Source organism: Ictalurus furcatus, chromosome 7, assembly GCF_023375685.1.
Source record: "Ictalurus furcatus strain D&B chromosome 7, Billie_1.0, whole genome shotgun sequence".
NCBI lineage: Eukaryota > Metazoa > Chordata > Actinopteri > Siluriformes > Ictaluridae > Ictalurus > Ictalurus furcatus.
The window spans coordinates 7,000,940-7,017,505 of NC_071261.1; the positions used below are offsets into that span (position 1 = coordinate 7,000,940).

At 41.4% G+C, this 16,566-nt stretch overlaps 1 protein-coding gene across 2 annotated transcripts; it reads left to right on the forward strand.

The window, feature by feature from the left end:
• Positions 1–318: 318 nt before the first annotated feature.
• puf60a (poly-U binding splicing factor a) lies at positions 319–14,616 on the forward strand. Of its 2 annotated transcripts, XM_053628061.1 has the most exons (13): positions 319–403; positions 2,332–2,424; positions 3,477–3,572; positions 3,932–4,018; positions 4,284–4,355; positions 4,609–4,770; positions 4,869–4,961; positions 5,104–5,317; positions 5,641–5,831; positions 6,139–6,195; positions 11,737–11,845; positions 13,707–13,951; positions 14,074–14,616. In XM_053628061.1, exons 3-13 carry the CDS (start codon positions 3,492–3,494, stop codon positions 14,371–14,373), a joined length of 1,611 nt encoding a protein of 536 aa, XP_053484036.1. In that variant the 5' UTR covers positions 319–403; positions 2,332–2,424; positions 3,477–3,491; the 3' UTR covers positions 14,374–14,616. The 2 variants fall into 2 exon arrangements, with proteins under 2 accessions (XP_053484036.1, XP_053484037.1); XM_053628062.1 differs by lacking the exon at positions 6,139–6,195.
• The last annotated feature ends 1,950 nt before the right edge of the window (positions 14,617–16,566 follow it).

The following is a 16,566-nucleotide window of genomic DNA, read 5'->3' on the forward strand; positions in this document are numbered from 1 at the left end:
AAAACAAACCTCAATAACTACCCCAAAATACCCCCCCCCCCCAAACATACTCCCATACTGTGGAATAACATAGTAAAATGGTAAACTAATATTATACATCTCCATCATGATGTCCTGGAAACTTCTTTCACCCTTTCTAAATTCAACCCTGCGATCTAGATCCTGATATGGAACTGTTTACACTGTGTCATATTTTAAAAGAAGAAGAACAAACACGCTGGAGTGAGAGGGAATGGTCTAGAAACACGATGCAGAGGCAAATCGCTTTTATGCGTGAAATCTCGCGAGATTAACCTTGCGACAGTAGGTGTGTGAGATCATAATCTCGCGATATGTCATAGTCTTCATCGCCACCGTATGCGTCCAGTGGGACAGTGTGCTTCATGGCGGTAGCGGTTTTGCGGTAAATTAACCACTTTTTTTTGTATTTTCACAGTTATTGATTTGCTTTGCAGTGCAGAAAAGCAGGTTTTGCATATTCATACATGGTTGTGTTTTCGTAGATAGTTCTATAGTAGGGTTTCGATTTAATTTAGCATGCACGGTGCTAGCTAATCCCGCTAGCTAGCTGAGAGCGGGATTGTGGTCGCGGCCTGTTGCTGCCGAGGTGGGCTCGCTTTTAATGAAAGCACCAGCTAAAGGTCGCTGGAGTTTCCGAAATTCAGTCTCTAGTCTGTTTAGTATACTTTTAAAATGTAGTTTTATCCTTTAGCAATAAAGCTACCTGGTTAGGTTCAGTACTTTCAAAAACATTTACACCCCGTGGACTTATGTAGCTAGCTAAACTAACGCGCCTTCATATTGTTGGATTCATGCTAGCTAGCGCTCATGCTTTTTTTTAATCGCACTTCAGTTGAGTCAAATCCCGCCTCCTGCTCGGTGATTGGCTCGTAGTTCAACTTGTAAGCACTCGGCCAATGTTAGGGCAGGAGGTTGGAGTCGCCAAGCCAATCATAACGTCGTGGACAAAATGTGTCGGAATACGAGTGGTAATAAAATCTTGCTAGTTTAGTTAGCTGCGCCAACTTTGTAGCTGAATTTTCTGATTGGTTTCATTCATTGGCTTCTTTTTAGTCACTGACGTGTTGAAGCGTTCAGTTAACGCGCTCTACACTTTCCCTTTAGCTCTTGCATCTTCCTCGTTAAATTGAATGAGTCGTCATGTTGGTATGTACCGTGCCACAGGACCGCCTTTACAATGACTATTTGATTTGCTGAGCATCTGTTTTGAATAAATCAACTTAAATGACTAAACATAAACGACATTTTCTTTGTCTGCATAATCCAGAAACATGAAATATTTTTGGTTAAATAATAGCTAACGTTAGTATATAACTGCACCGTGTTTACTCTAATATAACGTTGGACACACACAATACGAGCTCTCTTTATAATGAGAAATCAGCATGATAAATCAGTTAATTATATGAAATGATTGAATTGCACTGACTTTCAGGTTGGTCCTTTTAAAAAGGGCATAAAATTCCCAAATTTTACATGTGGGGTGTGTATAAAAGTAGGTGATCCTGAGGATTAGGATGAACAGATCTATGTTTAAGAGTGATTAATAGATGAGTCAGGTAACTTCGTACACATATGATGTATTTCTATGTATACGCTATACGCGTTGGTATTAAAACACATGGCACCATGATAGACGTACGGACCTGAGTGTAATTTGGAAAGCGTGGGCATGTCCAGAACAGACGACGGAAAGACGAGCCTTAGTTCTGGACAGAACCCCAGTTTTAGTGTTGCGTTTACAAGTAAGCCGACAACTGGGTTCGAAGGAAATTTGCCGTCCAGACAGATCCTATAAATATTTGTATGCGTCCACTGTCTCAATTCGTGCTCCAGCAACAAAAAAAAAAGATTTGACTTGATCCCTCTAGCGATTGGAATAAAAAATTTGTAGTTGTGCTGGTTCAGTAGCAACCTTTGGTTACCTTTATAAATGTGTCACTTTGTTTCGGCGTCTTTTTATTTTATTTATTTATTTATTTAAGTCCAATTTGGTTTGGATTTGTTTATCAATGGGGTGAGCACCTGTACAATAGGAAGTCATCCCAGCACCCCATGAAAATTTAATCTTGCCTGGATAGGGCTTTAGACGTATTCTCTGAGCATGTCTCATTTCAGCATAATTATCTTTGAGCATCAGGGTTTTATTTTCTTTTTCTTTTGTTTTTTTTTATGTCTCGGCTGCTTTAAAAATCCTTCCACCTTATCGGCACCTTTCAAAATGTGTAAAAAGAAAATTTATAAAATGGACTCTGCATTGTGCTTCTTTTGTAGAATGACGTATGAATGTTTTCTTTGTTTCTCTTCTAGATTCTGAGCAGTAAATAAACAATAAACGGTCTCCCTGGGTATTTCTTCAAGAGTAACGTGCATTAGGACACCTCAGAAGAGAGCAGGCGCTAAGTAAGTGGTCCACTTTTGCGCCGTCGTTTAAAGTGTGTATCGATGTCACGAGTTTCCCCGCTGATCCTCGGATCACGGAGAGATCAGACCTGTGCACAGGTCACTTCCGCTTTCAGGGGGAAAAAAGACATTGTTCACCGGGTCATAAGAGAAACCATTCAACCTGACACTAATGAGTTAACGTACGTAATTACTAAATAGTAATTCAGTCAGTAAACATGTCGTGTTTTACTTCATAAGCCTTTAAATGGTAGAAGAGCTTTCCCTGATTTTTTTTTTTTTTTTGATGTCAGCGTTCTCAGTTTGTTGTCTCTCTATCAAGTATCTCTTGTTCTAAGTAGGTTTTATGTTTTTGTTTTGTTTCTTTTCCTTTTTTTATGTCGTTTCTCTCTGTGTCGTCTGTGCTGTAGAGCATATCTCTTGACTGTACTATAAATCCAAAGCCAATGGCAGAACAAATTGGGTTCAAACCTCCTCCTGGAGTTCATTTGAGCAAAGGTACTTCAGCTTTCTTCTGTGTAGTACTGAGTCAGGCAGCTCACCTCATCACACTTACTGTAGCGTTCCCACTTTTAAGGAAAAGTGGCTAGCATCCTCCACTGAATGCCAGTATACTGGGAACTTTTCCCTTCTTTTGATGAAGGGGGGGGGGCGGAGTCTAATCTTGGGTTTCCCCCTTATGAAATCTTTACTTAATCTTTATAACCAGCGTCACCGAGAACTGCGGTGTGTTGCAGTTTTATTTTACCAAACTGATGAACATACCTGTTCAGTTTAATGTCTTTATGCAGCAGAAAAACTCCAATAGTTTTATATAGTCATGGAAAATGTTCAGCCCATTCAGAGCATGTGCAGCAGCCTGAAAAGCTAGACGTGTGTGTGTGTGTTTAGATTCACATTTGTGTATAAAAATGTACCGTCGCCTGAACTACACACTTGTCCTTCCTGGAAAAAAAAAAAATTTAAGCTGGTGTTTGCTCTGAAACTAAATGATCATAACGTTAAGGGTTGCGTCACATAAGCTTCGGGTCTCACAGGTGTGTTCTCCACAGGGAGGCAAGGCTCTGATGATGGAGAATGGACAGAGCACAGCCTCGAAGCTTGGCCTGCCGCCCCTCACCCCTGAACAGCAGGAGGCTCTGCAGAAGGTGACCAGCTCTTTATACACCTTTTCAGACTAACGTTCACAGCAGTGCCTCTGTAAAGCAACGATCCTGTCAGCTTGATTGAGTTGAAAATTAAACTGGTGATAAATGAGGACTTGTTCACTAGTTTGTGTTCTTACGCCTGTCGAGTGCTTTAGTGGAGAAGAGCAAAGCCAGAGCTATGCCTTCAGTACGAGTGTGGGATTTATCTGCTAGTACTATTCTCATTCTGCCGGCACATGCTTTGGCTTATTAATCACGTGGACGTCCTCCAACATGAGTCGTATCCAGAGAGGGTTAATTTCAGTTATTGCTGATTTTTTTTTTTTTTGTTTTGAATTTTTTTCCTGGCTTTATCACAGGCAAAGAAGTATGCCATGGAGCAGAGCATCAAGAGCGTGTTGGTCAAGCAGAGCCTCGCCCAGCAGCAGCCAATTAACAACATCCAGGTACCTGTAGCTAACTTGGATGTCTTTTGGGAAACCCCTCGTTGTTCTTCTGTAAAGCGTATATATATATATATATATATATATATATATATATATATATATATATATATATAAAATATACACAGCCGTAACTGCGTGCAGTTGCAGCAAGTATTGGAAACATTGGTTGTGAACGTGGGATTGATTTATCATCAGCATTCAGAAATCTTAAACTAGATTAATCATTGCCATTCTCTCGCTCACTCCTCCTGTCTTCCCCAACCAGCTCCCCAATTCCTTACAGATGGCCTCACTGACCATGGCTGGCTTCGGTGACCCACTTTCACCCTTACAGTCGGTAAGCAAGAGCAAATATTTGACACTTTTTAGGTTTGTAAACCTATATGAACGACTAATAAGGCAGGAACCTGGTCTCCCTCCATTTCTTGACATACAAGCAGTTGCTCAGTACTCGTGTGTGTAATGTCAGTATGATGGTTCTATCCTCAGTCATGGAAAGACTCTTAAAGTACGTAGTTTCTTCAAAGTTAATGGGGTTTTTTTTTTTAATCTTTGGGAGTAGTTTGAAGTTTGAGTTATTTTTGTTTCAGGTTGCAGCACAGCGACAGCGAGCACTCGCCATAATGTGCCGTGTTTATGTCGGCTCGATCTACTACGAGCTTGGAGAAGATACCATTAGACAAGCGTTTGCTCCGTTTGGGCCAATCAAGAGCATCGACATGTCCTGGGACTCGGTTACACTTAAGCACAAGGCATGATACCTTATGTGTTCAGTGTACAGGTTTTTTGTCTCTCCCCCCCTCCCCAAAGTCTGACCAGATATCGTCTATCCCTTTCTTTCTCTCTGCAGGGGTTTGCATTCGTAGAATATGAGGTACCAGAGGCAGCACAGCTGGCTTTAGAGCAGATGAACTCGGTCATGTTAGGGGGGAGAAACATTAAAGTGAGTGGGTCTTTTCTTAATATAACCGATCACAGGCCAGGACGTTAAAAATATTACTCGAATGTAGATTTATAAATAAAACGATTACAATCGAGTAAAAATGTCTGCAGACGTGTTTCACCGTTTTAACGTTTCCTCCAAGGTGGGACGGCCAAGCAACATCGGTCAGGCTCAGCCGATCATAGACCAGTTAGCCGAAGAAGCCCGCGCCTTTAACAGAATCTACGTAGCGTCCGTGCACCCTGACCTGTCAGACGACGACATCAAGAGCGTCTTTGAGGCCTTCGGGAGAATCAAGTCCTGTATGCTGGCACGGGAACCCACGACAGGGAAACACAAGGGCTACGGCTTCATAGGTGAGAACCAGGCCTCCGCTTGTGTTCGGTTGTAAATACTGTGTATGCGGCCGAGAGCGGTCAGTCATAGTGGAATGCTGTTCTCTACATATGTCTCGCAGGGGATAGAGGAGGGGTGGGGGCAGGTTCCTCACATGCTTTCATAGTAAGTTTTTGTTTTTTTGTTGTTGTCGTTATTTTCCTTAGGCTCAGTTGCAGACAATTTGCCATAAGTGCCCTCTGGTAATTACACAGTAAATGACACAGTGCTCTGCCAGAAGATTTAAGTTGAACCTTTCCCTCAGGGCTGTTGAGTCTTATATTGCTATTCCCTTCTTCTCTAGAGTATGACAAGGCCCAGTCGGCGCAGGACGCAGTGTCCTCTATGAACCTGTTTGATCTGGGTGGTCAATATCTGCGCGTGGGCAAGGCAGTGACCCCACCCATCCCGATGATGGCGCCCACCGCGCCCGGGGGCCTGCCCCCTGCTGCTGCTGTGGCTGCTGCCGCGGCCACCGCCAAAATCACCGCCCAGGTGAGCCCCTTTTTTATTTTTCTACCATCTATTGTTAGTCAGGGGAGTGTGTGAGTGTGTGTGAGATCAGCTGCTTCCATTTGGCACTAGAAATGGTTCCTTGATTAAAATAAGGCAGCGTGAAATTTTTGTTTGTTTGTTTGTTTTTAAATGGGCTTAGCAAGGCTGGAGGAGATACATGGTGCTGTATGTAAGGGCTTGCTTTAAGTCAGTTTAGCTTTTGACTGGCATGAAGACAGCATTACTTATATGAGACCGAGCTTTTTACATGCAGAAAGATAACATAGCGTGTAAACTCCAAAAACAGATGGCATGGAATCTTTCCACTCCGGAGAATCGGACAGAAGACTTCCTCAACTGTCTGGTAAATCCTTCAGGCAATTCTGTTCCAAGCACGCTGGTGCTTCTTTGTTTTGTGTAGATTTATAAGTGTGCGGAGAGACTTGTCTTCAGGACCTCCCAGTAATGGTGGTAATCATTGGGCCATAGATGTCTCCTAGATAGAGAATGTTAATTGGACAGTCATGTAAATTCAGGATGCTGATTGGGCAGCTGTAGTTTCAGGTGACTCAAGGTCCCAAGTAGCCCACACTCTTAAGAAATACCAAGGCAGCATTATGCCTTTTATCTAGCTGTGTGCCTTGGCCCTTGAGTTATCACCTGCATTCCTTATTTCAGTTTGGCCATTACAGATATGCATGTGTTTAGGCCTAAATCAATTGATTTTAAATTGATGTATCAGGATATCCACTTAATCTGTACTTTTTAAAAATAATAGTCATTTAATACTGAGTGTGACTTTTTTTATGCTTTCACAAGTTAATTGTTTTTCCCATTTCCTCTTCTAGATTGTCAGTCCATTTTACAGCATGTACTTTTACCAAGTCTATGCTACAGCATAAATTACTGATCTATAGACATTTATATATTTTATATTTAGAACACCTTACCTAGCCAGTGAAAACCCATCATCTGTCCTATGTTGCCATGTACTTGTCTCATATACACATCTCTTAACTATTCAGTTAAAAGAATAGTAAATGTAATTGTGTAATATTTTTAAAATTGAGTAGCTTTAAATCTTCTGATTTAGTTTAGCTGGTTTTGTCTTGTCACGACGGTGTTCTGTGTGTCATGGCTTGGGCCTGATTGCATCGAATATACAGGCAGTAGTGGTTAAACGTCTTTCGGATAGAATTTAAATTTAACTTAAATTTAGTTTGCTGTGGTGATGCCTAACTGCTTTCTGCAGGATGTTATGTCGGCTTCTCAGTTTAACTTCCTGCCTTATCGGAGCCTAAACCTGCTTTTCCTCCATAGATAGAACTAAATTATTGTAGTTATTGTATTGTAGTCCTTATCCTGTCCTGCCAGATCAAAATTTGCAAGGCTGACCGTTTGGCAAATAATGAAGCTTGGCACTCTGTTTGATTTGCCTAATGGCAAGTAAAAGCAAAAGTATGTTTTTGTGAGCTGCTTGACTAAGCAGAATTATGCTTAGTGTTTTGCAATAGTAGCCAAGGAGCTTGAGCTTATTCCAAAAGCGCACAAAGAGAAGCATAAATCTACCTTTTGTAGATGCGCAGGATTTGATCGTGTGCTGCTGCGCTGGAGACGTTGTAAAAGTCATCTTATGTAATAGAGTCCCATTGCCAGTAGATCTGGGAGGTGACTGAATGGATCACAGTAATACATTTTATATATATATATATATATATATATATATATATATATATATATATAATATAAAATAAAATGTGTGCTTGGTAAACTGTAAACCAAAACAATTTTTGACTTCTGCCTTATCGACACTTTTTATTAAATGTAAATAAATAAATAAATAAATTACAATGATGGTTACATTTTACTATTGTGTATATACAGTAAATGCAACTGTAAAATGTAACTGTAGTGCTCTCCACTAATATTGGCACCCTTGGTAAATATGAGCAAAGAAAGTTGTGAAATTCTTTTGTTTTACCTTTTGATCTTTTCTTTAAAAAAAAATTCGCAAAAATACTCTGCTCTCATGGATATCAAAGAATCGCAAACAACACAGGTTTATAAAAAAAAAATCTTTTAAATATAGGTGTGCAACAGTCATTGGCACTCTTGTAGTCAATACTTTGTGCTACCTCCCTTTGCCAAGATAACAGCTCTCCTATAATGCCTGATGAGGTTGGAGAATACATGGCGAGGGATCTGAGACCGTTCCTCCATACAGAATCTCTCCAGAGCCTTCACATCTCAAGGTCCATGCTGGTGGTCTCTCCTCTTCAGTTCACCCCACAGGTTTTCTATGGGGTTCAGGTCAGGGGACTGGGATGGTCATGGCAGGACCTTGATTTTGTGGTCAGTAAACCATTTTTGTGTTGGTTTTGATGTATGTTTTGGATCATTGTCCTGCTGGAAGATCCAACCATGGTCCATTTTAAGCTTTCTTGATATTTGATGGAGTCCATGATGCCATGTATCCTAACAAAATGTCCAGGTCCTCTGGCAGAAAAACAGCCCCAAAACATTAAAGATCCACCTCCATATTTAACTGTGGGCATGAGGGACTTTTCCATATGGCTACCTCTCTGTGTGCACCAAAACCACCTCTGGTGTTTATTACCAAAAAGCTCTATTTTGGTTTCATCTGACCATAGAACCCGATTCCATTTGAAGTTCCAGTAGTGTCTGGCAAACTGAACACGCTTGAGTTTGTTTTTGGATGAGAGTAGAGGCTTTTTTCTTGAAACCCTTCCAGACAACTTGTGATGATGTAGGTGACTTCAGATTGTAGTTTTGGAGACGTTCTGACCCCAAGCCACAACTAACTTCTGCAGTTCTCCAGCTGTGATCCTTGGAGATTTTTTGGCCACTCGAACCGTCCTCTTCACAGTGTGTTGAGACGATATAGACACACGTCCAATTCCAGGTCGATTCATAACATTTCCAGTTAACTGGAACTTCTTAATTATTGCCCTGATGGTGGAAATGGGCATTTTCAATGCTTGTGCTATTTTCTTATAGACACTTCCCATTTCGTGAAGCTCAACAACCTTTTGCCGCACATCACAGCTATATTCCTCGGTCTTACCCATTGTTTGAACGTCTAATGGAATTTGGACTATGTGTTACCTCATTTATATACCTGTGAAACAGGAAGTCATGGATGAACAATTTCCTGTTCCTAGTCACCTAGGTGTACTAAAAAAAAATAGAATCTCAATGGGAATATACTTCAAATATATTTTTCTCATATGAATTCATAGGGGTGCCAATAATTGTTGCACACCTATATTTAACAGATTTATTTTAATATAAACCTGTTTGCAATTGTTTATCCATGAGAGCAGAGTATTTTTGTGAAATATTTAAAAAAAAAAAAAAAAAATTCACAGCCTTTGTTGCTCATATTTACCAAGAGTGCCAATATTAGTGGAGGGCGCTGTATAAAAATCTTTTAACCTCTAATCAGCTGTTTCCAATCAAAGTTTCTCTCTCTCTCTCACACACATAAACATACAGTGGGGTTCAAAAGTCTGAGACCACAACGAAAATCTTTAGCAAAGAACGTATGTAAAGCCGAGAACAAAAATGTCCGTTCAAGATTCTGCAATATTTCTCACGTCACTATTTAAATTTAAGCAAATTTGAGGTACTGACCATGTTTGTACCAAAGGTCAGTTTTATCCCTTTCATTGAAGTCTGGACATGGATTGACTTTTTTTTTTCCTTTTTTTTTTTTTTACACAAATTACACAAGTGCAGACTGTCATTAAAGCAAAAGGGACACGTACCCAAATATTTCCCACCCCCCTTTTCAGTGTTTCCACAGCAGATCACCCATCCTCATGTTGATTTGTGGCACAAGTTTTATGCCGGATGTCTTTCTTGACACAACCCTCCCCATTTTCCAGGTATGGGACTGGCACCGAGGGCACACTGGCTTGTGCCCTCAAGTGGTTGGGGTTTGTTCCCTGACTGGGAATCGAACTCGGGTAGCGGCAACGTGCATGTGCTGCACGCTAGCCACTAGTATTACTAATACTATGAGCCTGAAATTCATGTAAATGTATCTGCGATTGTACTTTTCTCCCAAGCTGTTGCTGTATTAAAATTAGAAAAGAATGCAAAATGAACACATTTTCCCCTAATGGTCTCAGACTTTTGGGCCACACTGTGCGTTTATGTATATGTATATATGCTTACACGTACATATGTATATTCTAACACACCTTAGTCAGGGAATCAAGACCTCTGTAGCTTTTGTATACCTTGTTCAGGTGCATAAAGATCCGGAGGAGAAAAGGTTCTGGTATCTACGAGTAGAAACCCAATTCGGAAAAAGTTGGGACAGTATGGAAAATGCTAATAAAAGCAAAGAGGAGCGATTTATTAATGTACTTTGACTCGTATTTAAACAAAACATGTATAAAGACAAGGTATTTCATGTTTCGCCTAATCAACTGCATAATTTTTTTTAAGGTAAACGTTTATTTTGAAATTGATGCCTGCAACACGTTCCAAAAAAGTTGGGACGGGGCAGTTTAGGACTAATAGCGATGGGACAAGTTGAAATAAGAAGGTGATGTGAAACAGGTGAGGCAGTCATCTAATCATAGTATATAAGGAGCCTCTACAAAAGGCAGAGTCCGTCAAGAGCAAGGATGGGTTGAGACTCGCCGATCTGCCAAGAGATGCGTCAGCGAATATTCCAACAGTTTGAGAAGAACATTCCCCAAAGATAAATCGGTAGGATTTTTGGCATTTCGCCTTCTACAGTGCACGATATAATTAAAAGACTCAAGGAATCCGGTCAAATGTCTGTGAGTAAAGGGCGAGGCCAAAAATCACTTCTGAATGTGCGTGACCTCCGACCCCTCAGACGTCACTGTCTTAAAAACCGTCTGTAACGGATATCCTGACATAGGCTCGGGAATACTTTGGTAACTCTTTGTCAGTCGACACCATTCGCCGCTGCATCCACAGAAGCAAGTTAAGGCTTTACTATGCAAAGCAGAAGCCGTACATCAACACTGTCCAGAGGCTCCGCCCACTTCTCTGGGCGCGGTCTCATCCGAGATGGACAGTAGCACAGTGGAATCGTGTTTTGTGGTCTCAACATTTCAAATAGTTTTTGGACAAAACGCCCGTCGTGTTCTCCGGGCCAAAGAGGATAAGAACCGTCCAAGCTGTTATCAGTGTCCGGTCCAAAAGCCAGCGTCTGTCATGGTATGTGGGTGTGTCAGTGTCCATGGCATGGGTAACCTGCAAATCTGTAAGGGCAGCATTAATGCAGAAAGATCTGTAGACATTTTGGAGCAACATATGCTGCCATCCATTGCAGGACAACGCCAAACCAAAGCAGAAAGTGCGGGTGCTAGCATGGCCTGCTGCAGTCCTGCAAAGAAAAATAAGGAAAAGAAGACCCTGTATAGTTGTGCAGCTGAAGAAATGCATAATGAATGAATGGGGGAAAATTCCTCTTGCTGAACTGCAGCTGGTGTTATTAAAAGAGAAGGTGATGTTACACAACGATAAACAGTCGACTGTCCCAACTTTTTTTTTGTGTTGCAGTCATCAGTTTTTAAATGAGTATATATTCATTTATATCACAAAGTAAAACATCAAATAATGTTAATAATGTGTTTTCAGTATTATAGAGGGTGAATAGAATTTTCAAATGACTTCAACCCCCACCCCCCCCCCCCCCTTTCCATACTGTCCCAACTTTTTTGGAGTTTGGTTTGTATCTACAAACTTGTTTAATGACGTCTTGCATGCAGCAGGCCCAGGCCTTGTCCATGTGAGTCTTTGTCTGTCCTTTCCTTGTCCTGTCTTGTCCGTACCCTGTGTGTGCTTGTTAACGGGCGCTGTCTGGGCGGTGTTCCTATATGTCCCCCTCTTGTTCCAGGAAGCGGTGGCTGGTGCATCCATCCTGGGGGCAATGACAGCCGGCTCGGTGAATTTGCCACAGATGCCCCAGGCCGTTATGGCAGCCCAGGCCCCAGGGGTCATCACAGGTAGGCCAGGGTCTCACGATTCTGCAGGCTTGACACATGATGGAAGCGTAATCGTGCTTCTAGCATTGTCACCTAGTACGTCTCACATCTAGCATGCCTCCAGTATGCATGGAGTCCCCGCATGTCCCTCACGTGGTGGGTGTGTGAATGGGGTCCTACAGTTATTCACCTGTAAGTTGTAAGATCTCCGTTTTTAAGTTCTTTGCAGAACCAATAGCAATGCCCGGGCATACATTGTACAGTTTTTAAACTCATGATCTTTTCTGACGTGCCATGCTGCAGGTCTGAATCGATCCTTTATGTACAGCCTATGATTTACACTGTGTGTGAGACATGACCACTATTCTACCTTATTCAAAATCTCCGCCATGTTTGATCTCCAGGGCAACATGCACATGCTCAACACATAATAGTTACTTCACTCGCAGTTACAAGGTTATATCTTCGGTAATTCGTTTTTCGGTTACGGCCATGTTAGGACATGAGAGTTCTAGTTCTATTCATAACACTATTTTGTACCATTTTATTACCGGTGCCAGGCACAGATTTTGGAAATAAGTTCCTGATTCACGCATTGCCACCCCTCGTAGAACATTTTAAAACAGACTGATCTGAACATTGTCCTCATTTTGAAGGCTGGCAAGAAAATTAGTCTACAAATTCGTATAGTGTATGCCTGACATTACTCGTTCTAAAAGTTGTGGACCCTTTGGAATTATCTGCATGAATGGCGTCACGTTTATTTATTAAGTACTGCCGGTTAAAAATCTCCGTGGTGTTGTGTTTTATTAATAATCACGCCTTCTAATACTATTTTAGAAGCCAGTCATGCAGACGTGCACATAATTCCAGAAACTTTTCTTTATTTCTTTCCACTGTACAAACAAACTTTGAAGCACTTGTTGTGTTTCTTTGGGCGTAATTATCTTTACCGTGGTACTGTAATGAGTGTATTGCTGTGCCGTAATGTCTTGTATTGAAGCCGGGGGTACTCAGTGTCAAGCAGAACTTGTTTTATACTGTTATTTGATGTAGTCCTTTTAATATCCTGTTAAAACATGCCAGGCTAGCTTGTGTTCAAACCACTCTCTTCCCCAGGTTTCTTTAGTTTTCTACTCAGTTATAGTTGAATATGGTCTGTCGTAGGACCTGTCCACTAATAGATTCTGTTTTATTTTCTCTCTTCTCTCTCTCTCTCTCTCTCTCTTTCTCTTTCTCTCTTTCTCTATATTCCCTTCCCTGTCTTTACTCTCCACAATCACCCTGAACGTGGCCTCTTATTCCCCCCCCCACCAACCAAGTGTGAAGAGGATTGTTTCTAGCCCCTCCCCTCATAATCAAATCTCTCATTCTCATTGGCCAGTGAGTGCTGTATATTATTATGGAGTTGATCTGGGTAACATTTCATCTGAACAGACTGACATGAGGGGGGGAAAGAACTCTTAATGGTACAGGGATGTGTGGAGTTCGTCGGTCCGTGAGGAGGAAGACTGACCCCATTTTCTCCACCCCCATTTGTAAATCTACATCTGATGTCCCTTTTTTTTGCAATATTTGTTTTTAAAGTATTTACTTGCTTACTATTAGTCAATGAATGTATTCAGAGGCAAGTAGCTAGCGCTAAGTAAGTCACCAGCTGCCATTCTTTTCCTTTCGTTTTAATGATGCTTTTAATGATTTTCTAAAACAGTGTAAATATGTAAAGGAAATCTTTTTAAGGCAGAATGGTGATTAGGCTTGTTTGTTTTGTTTTTTAAATCACTACTTTTTTTTTTTTTTTACACGTAACATTTCAGAGGACTATTGTAGGTGTCCTGGGGCTCTGTGTTGTACTTGGTGTCTAACTGCTCCTACTCTGCAGGCGTGACTCCAGCACGGCCTGTGATACCCCAGGTGGGCTTGGTGAACCCTGTCCTGGCCTCTCCGCCGGTGATCTCCGCTGCTGTGGCTGCCGCACAGGAGGCCAAGGAGAAGCTGGATAAGGAAGAAGAGGAAGCAGCCCTAGATGGGACGGGTCAGGAGATGCTCAGCGAACAGGAGCACATGAGTATCTCGGGCAGCAGCGCCAGACATATGGTCATGCAGAAACTGCTGAGGAAGCAAGAGGTGAGGCTTTGTGCTGCTAAATGTTTGTTCATGACCACATTTCAATAGGAGTGGGATTTCAATGAGTACTAACAGCACCAGTTATGAGGAGTTTGTTAAACACTGCTCCTCTCCACCCACAGTCGACGGTTATGGTGCTCAGGAACATGGTCGGCCCTGAAGACATAGACGACGACCTGGAAGGTGAGGTAACGGAAGAATGTGGAAAGTTTGGTGCTGTCAACAGAGTGATTATTTACCAGGAGAAGCAGGGTGAAGAGGAGGATGCCGAGGTCATCGTTAAGATCTTTGTGGAGTTTTCAGCAGCGTCCGAGATGAACAAGGCCATTCAGGCGCTTAACAACCGCTGGTTTGGAGGTCGAAAAGTCATTGCCGAGGTTTATGATCAGGAGCGGTTTGACAACAGTGATCTCTCGGCATAGACTGAAAAAAAAAATCCAACCCCTTCTTCAGTGACCTGTTCTCTTGTTTTTCACACACACACTTACAGCTGCTGACCACTATTCCCAGTGGTGCAGGCCTCACTTTTTAACCTGTAATTATTTTTTATTGATGTTAATATTAATATTATTACCGATCCTGTTTGGGGACACACACAAACAAACGCTCATGGATTTTCTTTTTTTTTTTTTTTTTTCTTTTTTTTTCTTTTTTTTTTTTTTAAATCACTGTTGTGTACTGTGAAGGACTGGAAATGTTTTTTGTATTGGTTCCACAATCCCCGCCCACCCATTTCAGTTATAGTTTGGATTAGTTAAAAAAAAATTATTATTTTTTTTTTGTTTAATTCAAAAATTACTTTTTCAGAAGATTCATTATCTTGCTATTAAACTTTTGGTTCCAAATGTCCAGAAAATAAATTCTTCAAATATGACCCTTTCTGTGTTTGATGACCATCACTTTGCTAAATGGCTTGGCTGGTGTCTGTGGTGTCGACCAGGTGTTCCCTTCCGACGCTATGAATACCTGAACATACTGAAGTCGATATCAAGGCTATAGAGAGAGGCTCTATAGCCAAAGCAAAGAGAAGGGGTGAGAGTGGGCAGCCCTGATTGGTGCCACGACACAAAGAGAAACGGGGCGATGGTTCCGAATTTGTTTTCAAGCTGAGGGAATTATAGTAGACGTATCCGTGAAATTCGTTTGGGGCCGAAAGAAAATTTTTGTAAAACTGTAAATAAATAATCCAGTTCCACCCGATCAAAAGCCTTCTGTCTAGTGAGAGAACCATTCCTGGCATTGGAGAGCTAGATGGAGTGAAGATCATATTTAAAAGTCTGCGTATATTGGATGACAACTGATGACCCAGTGTAAAGCCAGTTCGATCATCTGATATAAGGGGTGAAAGACGAACCTCTAAGCGTTTAGCCAATACTTTAGCTAATAATTTGACATGGTTATTAATTAGGTCTGTAACTGCCACAAAATTTAGGGTCCTTGTCTTTCTTTAATATTAAGGAGTTAAAGACATTAATTAGTTCTTGGTTTAAGGACGCTGGTAAGAAGCCCTGTTCTAAGGAATGATTGTATAGTTCTAATAATAAGCGGGATAGATGAGTGGAGAACGTTTTAAATTCTATAGGGAAGACATCCGGATCAGGAGCTTTATTATTATTCATGGTTGAGATACAAGATGCTAATCTCCTCCAAGCTGAGAGGCTGATCTAGGCTACTGGCTAATGTCTGAGTTTATCTTTGGGTATATCTAGCTGAGAGAGGAAGGACTGAATGGCAGTGGGGTCTGAGCGAGTTTCTGATTTGTAAAGATTGCAGTAAAAAGAGGAGAACTCCGAGTTTATTTTAACTGGATCTGTTATGAGGTTATTTGGGGAGTCACACACCTGTGAGGTTAATTGAGAAGCCAAGTGGTGCCTGAGCTGAGATGCTAAAAAAATGGCTGGCTCTATCACCGTGCTCATAATGGGTTGCTTTTGTACGTTTTAGTAGGAACTCAGCCTTGTTGGTGGTCAATGAATCACATTCAGTTCAGTTTTAACCATGTTTGCAGCTGGCCCCTGTGTATTTGCTTCGGGACTAGTCATTAATGTTGTAGAAATAGAAGAAGGGGAAAAAAAGTGTATACTTTGTGCACCAAAAAACCAACTGTCGGAGACTTATGAATTGAGGGGATGTAGAGGACGGAGCGGAGAGGACAAAGTGTGGATTATGGCTTAATTCACGTGAGCGTCATGAAGATAAACTGACCATTGGCTTTAAATGATCCCTCATTTTATTCGACAACACTTTTAAGCAACATGAGTTCAAGAGCGCTTTTTGTCAGCTCAGCTATCACGTACTTGGAGGACAGCAGTTGCACTTTAACTTTTTAAGTGCAGCTAGCTGCCTTTTGCTAAAAGGTGGTTTGAGGGTAAATTACCTCTTGTACTGTGACAGGAGCAAAAAACAAAACTTGAGGTAAAAGACATGTAAGGCCTTCACCTTTGGTTAAATAAATAGACTGATTTGGCAGTTGTTAACATTCTCATAGTGCTATTACTTTGTCATGTTTGAATTGAGTCACAGCTGTAACTCGCACTCTGTGCTCTAATACCCCTTAAAGTAAACAGAGAACAGTGTGGGCATTACTCGGGATTAGCGAGCGTAGCTTGTGTGTC